The 12,968-nt window shown below is 50.2% G+C and overlaps 1 protein-coding gene across 4 annotated transcripts in view; it reads left to right on the forward strand.

Moving 5' to 3' along the window:
• MYOM2 (myomesin 2) overlaps nt 1-12,968 on the forward strand; it is a 116,861-nt gene that overhangs the window by 495 nt on the left and 103,398 nt on the right. For 3 of the 4 annotated variants that reach the window (XR_004263475.1, XR_004263474.1, XM_032260304.1), the window contains exons 1-2: nt 6,367-6,540; nt 11,776-11,894. Coding sequence is in view for 2 of the 4 variants with exons in the window: in XM_032260304.1 (XP_032116195.1) it covers nt 11,788-11,894 (107 nt within the window). In the remaining 2 variants the exon portion in view is untranslated. Of the gene's footprint in view, nt 1-3,504; nt 3,731-6,366; nt 6,541-11,775; nt 11,895-12,968 lie in introns of those variants that run through there. The other variant, XM_032260305.1, reaches the window with a different exon arrangement.

Consider the following 12,968-nt stretch of genomic DNA (forward strand, 5'->3'; position numbering starts at 1 on the left):
CTAGTAAGCAAATATTTGTTGAGTGCATTGTGTGTGCGGGGCTTTGAGTGAGGTCCTGGGATCTCCCTGGTCAGAGGAACCCCCAGTGCTCATGGTCCAGTAGGTGACACAGGCTGGCCAGTCAGCCCTCCCGTGAACCACGCTGCAGACATAACGGAGGGAAACACAGCTCTTAGCAAATATGCCACAAGGGAGAGTTAACTCAACTGGGGTCAGAAAAGGGATCCGAAGTATCAATGCTTCTGCTGAATTTTGAGACAGGGAGCAGGACTCCATGTGTGGAATTTGAAGAATGGGAAAGAGCCTGTGTGGGGTGGGGGCTGGGGGAGCAAGGAGCTTAGCTCCACTGACGTGCAGAACATCATGGAGAGTGGGGTGGAAGCCGGGCCACACAGGGCTTCACACGGCACATCTGCTGCTTGTTAAAACACGAGTGGCGGCCGGGCACAGTGGCTCACGCCTGTAATCCCAACACTTTGGGAGGCCGAGTCAGGTGGATCACCTGAGGTCAGGAGCTCAAGACCAGTCTGGCCAACGTGGTGAAACCCCGTCTCTACTAAAAATGCAAAAATTAGCCGGGCGTGGTGGTGGGTGCCTGTAATCCCAGCTACTCAGGAGGCTGGGGCAGGAGAATTGCTTGAACCTGCGAGGCAGAGGTTGCAGTGAGCCGAGATTGTGCCACTGCACTCCAGCCTGGGCTACAGGGTGAGACTCCATCTCGACAACAACAAACCATGAGTGGCTCTCAGGGGTGTGTGGGTGACGAGCTCTGATCTGCAGTCTGAGACATTCATTTGGGCCTTGGCCTGGGGGATAAGCGTGGGTGTGGGGGGTTCAGGACTTCAGCCTTAGCCTGGAAATGAGTGTGAGTCTGGGAGAAGGAGGGCCTCTGCCCTAGCCTGGGGATGAGTGGGAGTGTGGGGGGCATAGACTATTGCAGACCCTGGTGAGACACTGTCAAGCTTGGACGAGTTGGATGGCAACAGAGTAGAGTGAAGTGCATACATGTGAGGGGGTATTTAGGAGGGAAAATTTTAAAGCTGTGTGGGCCCAAGGGAGGTGTTAGAGTTTTCTAGTATGAGCTGTTCATGGGTAGAAAACACTGGACGAAGAGATTGGGTGGGGAGCAGTGGGCTCCTCCGTTTAGTGTTTGACCTGTTGAGTTTAAGTTTCCATTTTATCATTCAAAAAGAGGTGTGAGGGGAAGCTCAACGTGAACCCAGACTCCCTCTGGAAGCCATCCGGGAGGTGAGGGTAATTAAAGCCATTCCTACGTAGCATGTGTTTGGGGTTGCCTAGGAAGGAGCAGGGGATTAGACAGGAAGAGTGATTTGAGAAGTGCGTTGGAGAAACTTCCATACTTAATGGTGGGCTGAAGGAGACAGAGCCAGCTGAGGGTGGAAGAAGAAAACAGATAAAGAAAGAAAATGGAAAGAGTGTTGCAGGAAGGGGTGGGGGTCAAGTGGACCAGCTAACGGGGAGAGGTCATGTAACTTGAGAGCTGACAATGTCCTGTGGATTTGGTGACACAGAGGTCATTGGTGGCTTAGAGCTATTTTGGTTAGTGATGTGATATGAGTAGAAGGGAGGTTGGAATAGGGTTAGTGGAAAGTGAAGAAATGGAAAAAATGTGACTAGACACAACTCTTTCAAGAACACTGTCTGTGAAGAGAGAGCAGCATTGGAGGACAAAGTGGGTCTGAGAAAGGATTTTTATTGTTTGCTGCTTTTCAGTTTAGGAGAGACCTGAAAAATGTTCAAATAATGATGGGAAGGGACCCAGTTGAGCAACAGTGATGCAGTCATGGAGGACACAGGTGTCAGGGATGGACCGCATCCCCATCCGAAACACCGTGAAGGAATGGGGTCTTCAGCTCAGGGATGTCAGCCTCGGGGGGAGAAGCCTTGGGATAATGGGAAGTTGATGGAGATCCTCTGCTTGGCTTTAGTTGACTTTGTGGATTAGGAGAGGAGGTTATTTGCGTAAAGTAAGAGGGAGTGATTTTTGATTGAAACCTAGACATTTTGGGTATTATGTTAAGAGACTCTGGATCTTATTTATATTGCTGTATTTTATCAGGCGCCATACTGGCAGAGGAAAGAGGTGCTGTCTCATTACTGCAGGCACATGATGAGATGGGCCAGAAGTCCAGGTTCCCTTATCAGAGTGTGTGGCAGGGACACCTCCTTCCTGCTGGGATCCCCACCAAGTCTCCACTGACACTACCCAAGCTTTGTCACTCTCATTTTTGAAAGAACTTTTTTTTTTTTTTGCTGGGTATAGGATTCTAGGTTGCCGGTCTTTTCTTTGAGTACTTTGAAGATACTCTGTCACTGTCTTCCTGTTTGCATCATTCTGATGAGAAGTCTGCTGTCATTCTTATCTTTGCTTCTCTATACATATACTGTGTTTCTTTTTCTCTTCCTGTTTTAAGGTTTCCTTTTAATCACTGGCTTTAGGCAATTTGATTATGATGTGACTTGGTGTAGTTTTATTTGTTTCTTGAGCTTGATGTCTGTTGAGCCTCTTGTACCTCACAGTACTGCAGGAAGCTCTGCTGTTTCCTCTGCTTCTCAACAGCAGCCCTATTTCCTTTTCCTTACCTCAACCCAGCCACGAATCGTCAAGTGCCCAGAGATAGAAAGTGATGTGCAGAGAGAGTGCCCACTTCAGGAAGCACAGTTCTCACTAGGACTGGCCCCTGAAACACTGGCTGCTCTCACAGCTGTCTTGTGTATCATCTTTCTATGTATAACCTATCTGTTTCTGTCTATCTGTCTGTCTGTCTGTCTATCTATCTATCTATTATCTATCTCCATCATTGATCTATCTGTCATCTCCATCATCAATCATCTATCACATATTATCTATTTATCTATCATCTTTCTTTCTATCACTCTATCATCTATCATCTAATTTATATATTATCAATCTCTTTATCAGTTAATCTATCTATCTAACTTATCATCATCATCATCTGTCTGTCTCTTCACCTGCTTATCAGCTAATATGTCCATTCACTTATCTGTTTTTATCTCTTTCTTTCATTACTCTTTGTGCATCTCTAACTCTGCATTTTATCTGGATTGTTCATTGTTCTGGATAACTAAGGCAAAGAATTACTAAATATAGCCTTGCTTTGTCATTTCTGTTTAGTTCTGAGCTACTATTAACTATTATACTTAACAATAGTAAGTTCTTCATGTCTCTTGAATCCATTCATTGGGTACTTAATTCAAAACTTAATTAAGCACAGAGAATGTGCTACCTTTGGGGAGAAGCAGCCCACACTTTGGAGGTGGCTGTGGCGAGAATGTCTAGGGAAGAGTAAGATGGTGCAACTGGGCAGCTCTTCTCTCAAAACAGATGTGTAGGTGCAATAACATTGGCCTCAAAAGAGGTAGCAGGTAAACTTACTAGGGAGTATAAAATACAGTCAAAGTTATGCAGAAAAGGAAAAAGAAGCTAAGGAAACATAAGCATTTATTTTTCTACTTTCCTAGAAAATGGTTCAGAAATGGTGGAAACATTGTGAGTTTGTGCTAATTCACGTCGATAAAGGATTCCTCACTACTGAGCCGCTACCTTGTGTGGACACGGGTTTAACTGACTTAGAGTGAAATACTAGAAGGAAGACGCTTCCTCGAATGTCAGTGACCCATTGCATCAATTAACGGAATCAGCACGGCCTCCAAGAGACATCTATTGAACTTCTTGGAAATTAAGAAGGTGACAATTTTATTTCTCTAAACAAGGTTACCCTCACAATCAACATTTTCAGAAGGTTCACATTTAAACATTGCAGTTAATTCATCTAAGTGGTTGTGATTTTCTTCAGGTTTAAATTCTAAATACAAACCTGCACTAGCATAACTAGGAAGAAAGACATTCTAATGACAGAGAACAGGAACAGGGCTGGGTGTGGTGGCTCACGCTTGTAATCCCAGCACTTTGGGAGGCTGAGATGGGCGGGTCACTTGAGGCCAGGAGTTTGAGACCAGTCTGCTCAATAATATGGTGAAACCCTGTCTCTAGTAAAAAAAAAAAAGTTAGCTGGGCACGTGGGACACACTTGTAATCCCAGCTACTTGGGAGGCTGAGGTGGGAGGATTGCCTGAACCCCGGAGGTGGAGGTTGCCACTGCACTCCAGCCTTGGCAACAGAGCGAGGCTCCGTTAAAAAAAAAAAAAAAAAAAGAAGGAACAAAACGCTCTTGTTTCAAGTGGGCCTGTTTCCTGATACCAGGTTTTCAGGGTTTGGGAATGAGAGGCAGTGCTGATTCTCCCCTCTGCAGCCCGCGACACATGCTCTGTGGGGAATTATCTGCCTCATCGCCCTCTGGTTTGGGAGAGCATGGAGGGCCATACCCGCCCTCCCCCCCTGTGCTGTGGGAGGGCGTGGAGGGCCAGCACCCGCCCCTTCCCCTCTGTGCTGTGGGAGGGCGTGGAGGGCCACACCTGCCCTTCCCCTCTGTGCTGTGGGAGGGCATGGAGGGCCACACCTGCCCTTTCCCTCTGTACTGTGGGAGGGCCTGGAGGGTCACACCTGCCCTTCCCCTCTGTGCTATGGGAGAGCCTGGAGGGTCACACCCTCCCTTCCCCTCTGTGCTGTGGGAGGGCGTGGAGGGTCACACCTGCCCTTCCCCTCTGTGCTGTGGGAGGGCGTGGAGGCCGCACCTGCCCTTCCCCTCTATGCTGTGGCTGCCACCGCAAAGCCTCTTTGAGGTGAGCCATCCTCCTTTGAGGCTTTCTTTCTCTCAGAGAGGCTCCTCCTTGGGTTAGACTGTCCCCTCCTGAGATGCCAGGACTGGGACCCAGAGGACTGAGATGCCACCTGAAGGGGTGGGGCACCATCACTTCCCTCCCGTGTCAGCCACTCAGAGGCAGGAGGGCAGAGGGGCTCAAATGGAGGCCCCTCAGGTCCCTGAGAACTAGATTCCCTAGGGAAGGAGATGCTGATAAATGCGAAGGAAACACCGCTTGCTCTGGTTTCGATGTTTGCACCCCCAAATACATGGGTTAATACTCTAACCCCCAAAATGATGGTGTGAGGAGGTGGGCCTTTGGCAGGTGACAAGGTCATGGAGGTGGAGCCTCCCGACTGGGATCAGTGTCCTCACACAGAGGCCCCAAGAGTGGCCCCGCCCCTCGACCCAGCGAGGACACAGGGACCGCGCCTTTCCAGAACGAGGAAGGCCCTCACCAGACAGCGCCTGCTGGTACCCGGACCTTGGACTTCCAGCCCTCAGAACTGTTAGAAAGAAAATCTTGTGTTTTATAAGCCACATAGACTAAGGTAAGCAGCCTGAATAGACTAAGAAATCACTCAACAAACACTGATTAAATTAAATGTTTGGCCATTGGAATATGAAGGGGAAGAAGACAGAAACACTTGCCTCCCGATACAGCATCCAGGGCACTCTGAGGCCCGACTGGAGGCTGTGCTCACATCTTTCTAGCATCTGATCTTCGCCTCCATCCACCTGCTCGCTGGGTCTCGGCTGTGCCGCGGATGCCGTGGAGCTTCTTAAGGCTCCTAGGCAATTCTCATATAATAGTTTCTCTAATTTCCACTACAAACTTGCAAGAAAGTTGTTATTCCATGTGCTTTAGAGCTGGGGAGCAGGGCACCGTGGGTGGGGCAGCGGGCTGAAGTCCTCAGCCCCAGCGGCGAGGCGCAGCCGGAGTGTGGCCCTCCCGGTCCTCAGATGGAGATGTCCCCTCGAGGCCCCGCCTCCTGACCAGGCTGCAGTCCAGGACCGTGCCAGGTGTGTGTTATTTATATTTGGACACATGCTGTGCAAAACGACAGACACCCTGCAGCGATCCCAGTGGTGTAGACACGGTGTACATCTGCACTAATGGCTATAAATAAGCCCCAACTTGCCGACTAGGCACCGCTCCTCCTTCGGGTAGGCAGTTCTTGCTAAAATAGCCCTAGATACAATCAAGTGAAGACCGGACACATACACACACACTCACTCAGACCCGTGGGTTTGTGCACCTGAACTCCAGCGTCCAGGCCTGTGAACGGCACAAGTGCTTCCTGAAATCCAAGTCATTATTAAAGACTGCTTCGGGAGCATCAGTTAATGTGCCAGGGAACCTGTAGGTCCAAAGGATTGAAGATATGTCTGAGAATTCACACCTCAAGATTAGAACTCGTGGAGGAGAGTTGCAGGGAGGAGTGGGGGAGGTCAGTGCCCTGCCCTCTCTCGCTGGCTCAGGGGCTGAAGGGTCACGCCAGGTTTCCTGGGGAAGTGCACTTTGGGGCTCAGAAGGGACACTTTCTACTTTTGAACTGTGACTTCCCCCGCCCTCGGTTTGAATAAGAAGTTTTTCCTCCTGAGGTCAGGCTGGTGATTTATGATGCGGGTATCAATGTGGGAGAGGCAGGCCCCTGCGTCTATATATAGCAGCTCCTCAGGCCTTAAAGGGAGGGAGGCACAGGCTCTCTGCCCTCCTCAGCTGCAGCGTGGGTGGCTTGCTGAGCCAGAGGCCCGGGCTCCTCTCCTTCTTGTGATTTTCCTTTCTGTCTGAGTAAGTGTCTTTCTCTTCTTTCCTTTTCTAATTTGTGGCTTTGTGGGGAGCACTGGTAACTTCTGCAGAAGCTGGTTGCACTCAAGTTTTCTAAGTAGCTCTACCTCAGAGTCGAGAAGAGAGGGCCAGTGCACCCCATCGCCCATTGCACGCATCCTTCACCTTGGAAAACAGCGATTTGTGCTGGGCTCTGTATTTCTTTGGTGAGATTTTATGCTCAACTGCTATTTTATTTCCCGCAGCTGTGGCCTTTGCTAAGTGCTGCTCAGCACCCTTGAAGCATGTGCTTTGGGTCTTAGCCCTGGTCTCAGCATGGCAGTTAATGAATTGATGTCTGCAATTTTCATGAGATTCTCAGAAATGAAAGCCTCCCCCGAGGAGAGGGCTGACTTGTACAGGTGTGAAATAATAAAACTGGATATTTTCTTAAGGAAAAGAGTTGAGGGTCACTCAGCTTAGACCCAGACGGGATTATCCAGGGTATAGGAAAAAGAACAGTCCTTGTCAGGACTTTGAAGTTTTTCCTGAAAATGACAGTGTTCTTATTGGTGGCTGTTTTCTTCTTTGTGCTGTTGGGTGCGTTGTGACACTGGAGACTTTTTCAGCTCCCTTCTGCTGATAGAGGCTGTGCCTTCTCAGGGCGTGCTCTTGAAACCGAGCCTGCTGGAGAAAGACAGTGGGGCTGGGGGGTGGCGCGTGAAGGCACTGGAGGTGACACGGAAGGAAGGGGTTTGCCGTCGCTGGGGACACCTGGCGTTTTCCAGTTCTCCATTTCACCTTCCTTTCTTACTAAGTAGAAGTAAAACAGGACTCAAAGAAAGCGCACAACAAAGATAATTTAAGGCATCGTTTAATAAACCAAGTCCCAAGCTAAAACCTGCCTTGGGACCAAGGGCTTAGCCGCGTGGGGCACAGGCCGACAGTGTGTGTCCAAGAGTCCATTTCGCCTCTAGACATGCTTTAATTTGGTATATTTGTTGACTTTGACATTTTAAACTGTACAAACAACTTCCTTCATTAAGTGGAAGTCAAGGTTTTGTACTCCAAACATTTTCGCAAATTAAAACCCATCCTGGTGACATGAAAAATGGGTTCCACAGATTCTTCGCAGGAAGGGATTCGGACAGGGCGATCGGATGCACAGTCCCCTGCACTTGAGGCCGGGCACGTTTCATCCTGGTGTCATGATCCCTAAACGTGTCAGGAGCGTTCCGGGAGTGGCTGGGGGGCTGGGCTGTGGTGGAAAGTGGGCTGGATGCCGTCAGGAGACCCGGCTGGCACCTGGGTTCAGCCGTGGCCCTACTGGTGACCCAGGCGAGTCATATTTCCCTGGGGACGGTCCGTGCTAACAGCACAGCTTGGCTCCAGGATTATTTACACACAGGCTGTCTGAGCTGGGGGAGTGTTAGCTGCCACCTTGCTCAGCACCCCGGTTTTACAGCAGAGCGGGCCAAGGCCCCTGAGCTCAAGGTCAGCAGGGTCCCTGCTGGAGTCCCAGCCTCCCAGTGCCCCTGAGCCCCAGTGGACTCACATCAGAAACTGCCCTGCAAGGAAAGGCTGTATTTTCTCTCTCTCTCTCTCCCTTTTTTCCTCTGGTGTGTGTAGGGGATATTGAACACATGTCTGAGACAGCTCCTTAAAAAGGAAAGTAGCTTTCTACCTAGATGGTGGAGGGACGCTGAGGTGCCGATTGGCCCAGGTGCTGCATTTTCTTGATATTGTCATAGATAGTACAGGCTGGTCATTTCAAATCTGATCAGAAATCCAGAATGCTCTAAATTCTGAAACTTTCTGAGTGCTGGTGTGACTCTCAAAGGAAATGCTCATGGGAACATCTCAGATTTCAGATTTTTAGATTTGAGTTGCTCAAATCCAAAGTAAGCATAAATGCAAATACTTCACAGTCTGAAAAATAAATCAGAAACTGGAAAGACTTCTGGTCCAAGCATTTTGGATAAGGGACACTGGACCTCTAGGGTGCATTTGGGTAAGCTCTGTCCAGGGTTCCCTGCCACCAGAGCTGCAGCCTCCCAGCACGTGCTGAGCCAGTGGGGATTTGCTTCCAAAGACATCATCACACCCAGCCAGGACAGAAGGTGGTGGTTCAGGCTGGGTCAGGGACGCTGGGGAAGTTCTAACATAGGCAGTCTGCAGAAGAGTGAAGAGATTGCGGAGGGGCACACATTCAGGGTGTTAGGCTGGGCGTGTCATCCCGCTTGTTTTCTGGGTTGGGCATGAGATTGGTAAAAGTGGAATTGACGGCACATCGGCACTGGAAGTCACGTGCACAGAAGACGAGGTTGCTGCTCTTCCGAGCCAGGAGCTCTAAGCTGTTTCCATTGCTGAAATCCAAGTGTTCTGATTCAGGCTTGGCTGGTGCAGGGCAGGTGACCCCATGCTTGTGGAAGGAACTGAGGGTGATGGCTTTTGCAGAGCCTCTGACACCTCCTGATTTTGATGGTCCTGAGCATGAAGTGAGCAGGGAAAGCACGTGGGGATAAAAGTAGCAAAGTGCCCTATTACCCACATCCACAGTCACCTCGGGGAGCCCTCCACCGTCAGGTACAGTGGGAGTGAGGAGAGCAGGAAGTGTGTGCACTTGATCCAGCTCTGCCTCGCTAAGCACCACAAAGTGCAGCCCTCGCACATGAAGTGTTGGAAGACTTCCAGGCCACAGGCCCGGCGGCAAGTCAGTGATACATGTGGTGCTGCTTGTGCGCACATGTTGGATGGGACGTTCCTGACTGGTTGAAGGGTAGCTAGGCCGTGGGCTATAAAGACGTGAGCCGTTTCACATTGTTCCAGATCTTAGGACTAAGGAGGATGAATTCCATCCAGCACATTCTCTTTTTTCAGTGTAGCTCATTCTCTCCTTTGACCTAATAGGTCATATTTGACTCTTCCCTTTGCCAAGAAATATAAACACATCTGAAGTTTAACTCAGCATAAATATAAGTAAATATTGTGATGAGATGTGACCTCCTGGTGTCACAGCAGGTGCTGGGGATTGTTCATGGGTCTGCTGGAGTGATTGCCTGGTATTTGTCAGGTCAGTCCCAGAAGAACCTTGGAAAGGAAACTGGACTGAAGCTGAAATGTGTTCCCCAACCTTGGTCCAGCTTCAGCTCGGTGAGCTCTTCCCTGCATCCTGCTGGTGAAATCCAGAGAGAGTAAATGGGCTTATAAGCAGGAAGCGTTTATTGAAGACCCACCTTGATTAACTCATTGGAAAATCCCACTGAGATGCAGCTGGGGAGAATTTCAAATAGTAAAACAACACACAGATTTTGTCAGATACCTTTTCCTCTCTGCAGAATTCCTGACCTGCAATAACGGCAGCAGTATGTCAGGTCCAGTGACCGGTTTGGTCGTTGTTACTTGATGCCGGGGCAGTGCCATGTGTGACGCAGATTCAATATGGAACATCAGGGCTAGAGGAGCTGGAAGCCAACCCAGGCCTCATCAGAGTGCTGCAGCCAGAATTTGATCCCAGGTCTACCAGACGTCAAAACCCGGGCACCCACCGTCTTCACTGTGATGCTGCCTTCAGTATCGGGGCGGGTGGAGGAGATGTGCTTTTATTGCGTTCCATCAGGTGCAATGTTCTGGCATATCCTGGGGGTCGAATGCATACTGGCACACTTTAAAACACGGCTGGGCCCTCCAAGGGTAGTGGTGGTTGGCTGACTAGTTGGGTTTTAAGAGGCAATATTGAGACAGTTAGTGTGGCAGCGTGTAAAAGGCCCGGAATCAGTAGTTGATGCCCTTGGGGCAGGGGCAGCCTCTTCGACAAGGAATTTCCCCTTCTGGCCCTTGTGTCCTGTTTTCGTCCCTGTAGAATTGGAGTTTGCATAATCCCCAGGGATCCTTCCACGTTCTACTGTACTGTGATTCTACGAGAGCGCAGAGTTCAGAGGAAACAGGTCATAAGTGTCCTTGCGGAAGCTTATGTGTTGTGGTTGGTTTTCTGGCACATACCCTGGAGATCTGAACAACGGCAAGCTCATCTCTGAGTGGCCCTTTGCCGTTTTCCGCCCAAGTTTCAGTCCCGTGGTCCGGGATGTGGGAAGCACCCCTGGGGCTGTGCCCTGGGACCCTGCTGAGGAGTTCCCTCTTTAAATCAGGACAGATTCTCCTCATTTAAAAAGAAAAGACAAAAATTGAGCCCAAGTTGGGAGTCCTTTTGCACCTTGTTTGGGAAATTAATGACTGTGAAGATTGAGGAATACGGTCCCTATGTAACTTTGTAGAGATGATCAAGTAACTCAGCATGTTTGTGTTTTATGTATTTTGGGTGAACGCATGCAACAAATTGCCATGTCTAATACCTGTCATGCTGCGAGATCCCAGAGGAAAGGATGGAGCTCCATTATTTCTTGTTTGGGGAGAATTTCCTCCACATGTTCGAATCTCCCCACATCCCCGAAGTTTGAGGCCAGGCTCAGTCCTCCCTTTCCCGCTCACCTCCTGCCATGCTTGTCTACGTAACCAGTGAGACCTCAGACGCCAGAGTCCAGGGGTCACCTCCAGCCAGGCACTTTTTCCATGACCCCTTTGCATGATGGCCAACTCCTGGCTCCCCAGGCAGACACTGGCCGCCTCCACATGTGGCTGCGTCTTTCCAGAGTGATTTCTGGTCACATCCCCTGCAAGTGTCCCACCATCCTGGACTCTCTGCCCTGACATTTGCTCATGGGCCGCCCTCCTTTCCCACTTCCGCCTCGCAGTCCCGCTTGTCCACCACGGCTCCTCTCAAATGTCATCTGCCTCGTGGGCTGCTCGGCTGTCCTCTGCTCCTGCGGTTCCCAGGACACCTTTTATCTCCCCGGCTCTTGGCTCTTATCGGACCTTCTCTTGTATTCTAAGTGTTTGTTTACTTTTCTAATCTGCTTTAATTATTTTTGTCCTTCCCACTCACCTTGCTTTGAGCTTTGCCATGAACACACCAGTGGTTCTAGGGATACTTGCTGACTTCACGGTTAAATGAAACACTCAGCCCAATCTTCCAACTGTTATGGAAGAAAACAGAAAATGAAGTTGAGTCCCTGGGAAGTTAATAAGCTTCCTGACTGCTGGTCTAAGATGATTTCTGCCTACGTAATCTTTCATTTTTTTCCCTTCCCACGTGGGTTTCGTTAGCTGGAGTTCATTTTCCCCTTTGGAATGATGCAGAAATTGCAGAGGGCCCACGATGCTTTTGAGGGAGCTCAGTGCCGTGTTTGACTCTCTTTGTAGGAGCACGCCAAGATGTCCCTTGTGGCCGTCCCCTTCTACCAGAAGAGACACAGGCACTTCGACCAGTCCTATCGCAATATTCAAACACGCTACCTGCTGGACGAATATGCATCAAAGAAGTAAGCAGACGTTCGCTGATGAGGCCCGCAGAGCTGAGGGTCGGACACTTACAGGCCTTTCCAGTTCCGTCAGCCCTGGGAGGCCCTGGTGTGCAGGGAGTCAGATAGCAGGGGTGGCAGCATCTCCTGTGCTTAGGTCCTGCTATGGAGCAGCACTGCGTGGAGCTGGGGCCATGTCCTGGCAGGTCCTGCTGGCCCAGCTCTGAGCTCCTGGTTGAGGTGGGGAGGCAGGAAGTCCTTTGTACAAGCTCATTGAATTTACTGCTCATCACATACCTTCCAGAACTAGGATCTAAAAAGCCACCAAAAATAAAGAGCAATGAGATTGAAACTAGTGGGAAAGGCTGTCGGTAGGAGAGAAGTGAATGGGTGGCAAAGTAAAGATGGAATGGGAGGTGATATGAGTGATTTTGCTACATCAATCATGGATGTGCCAAAGCCAACGAATGGCTGCCCCTGGGGCTGCCTTCTCGGAGGTCCGGGACGGCAGTACATGCCCCCGTGGATGCTGTTTGTGTGGCAGCAAATCTGCAATTGTCATGGGCTGATTGGAAGGCTGTGGCGAAGAGTGGGAGGGAACGCGGGCAGGCGTTCTGCAGCCCAGGCGCCTGCCTCATGTCACCCACACCCTATATTTAGAAACGCTCAGGGTACTTTTCTTTAGTTGCTACCCCTCGTACCAAACAAAGCCAAACATTTGCAGCCCCTCCCAGCAGCCTTGGGGAGTCTCAGATCCCTTAAGATATATATAATCCTGGCGTGGAGCCAGAAGGACGGTGGCCGGCACTGGCTGGCTCTGAGGGGAGCTGGCACCAGCCACAGTGAGCTCAGGGAGAAAGCACCCAGGACGGGTGTGTGCGGTCGTGTGGGTGTGGACACACAGGGACATGGGCTTGGGTGTGCCTCTGTGCAGGTGCACGTGCACGTGTGTAGGTGCGTTTATGTGTGCACACGAGTGTGTGTGTGTGTGTGTGCGTGTGCTGGTGGGCAGGCGTGTCCCTGCGGGCAGCTCTGTCTCTGCATTCATGCATTTATTTGAGTACACACGCGTATGTGTGCACTGTACGTGCGTAT

The sequence above is a fragment of the Sapajus apella genome, unplaced genomic scaffold (assembly GCF_009761245.1).
Source record: "Sapajus apella isolate SASKATOON/1434 unplaced genomic scaffold, GSC_monkey_1.0 scaffold116, whole genome shotgun sequence".
Classification (NCBI taxonomy): Eukaryota; Metazoa; Chordata; class Mammalia; order Primates; family Cebidae; genus Sapajus; species Sapajus apella.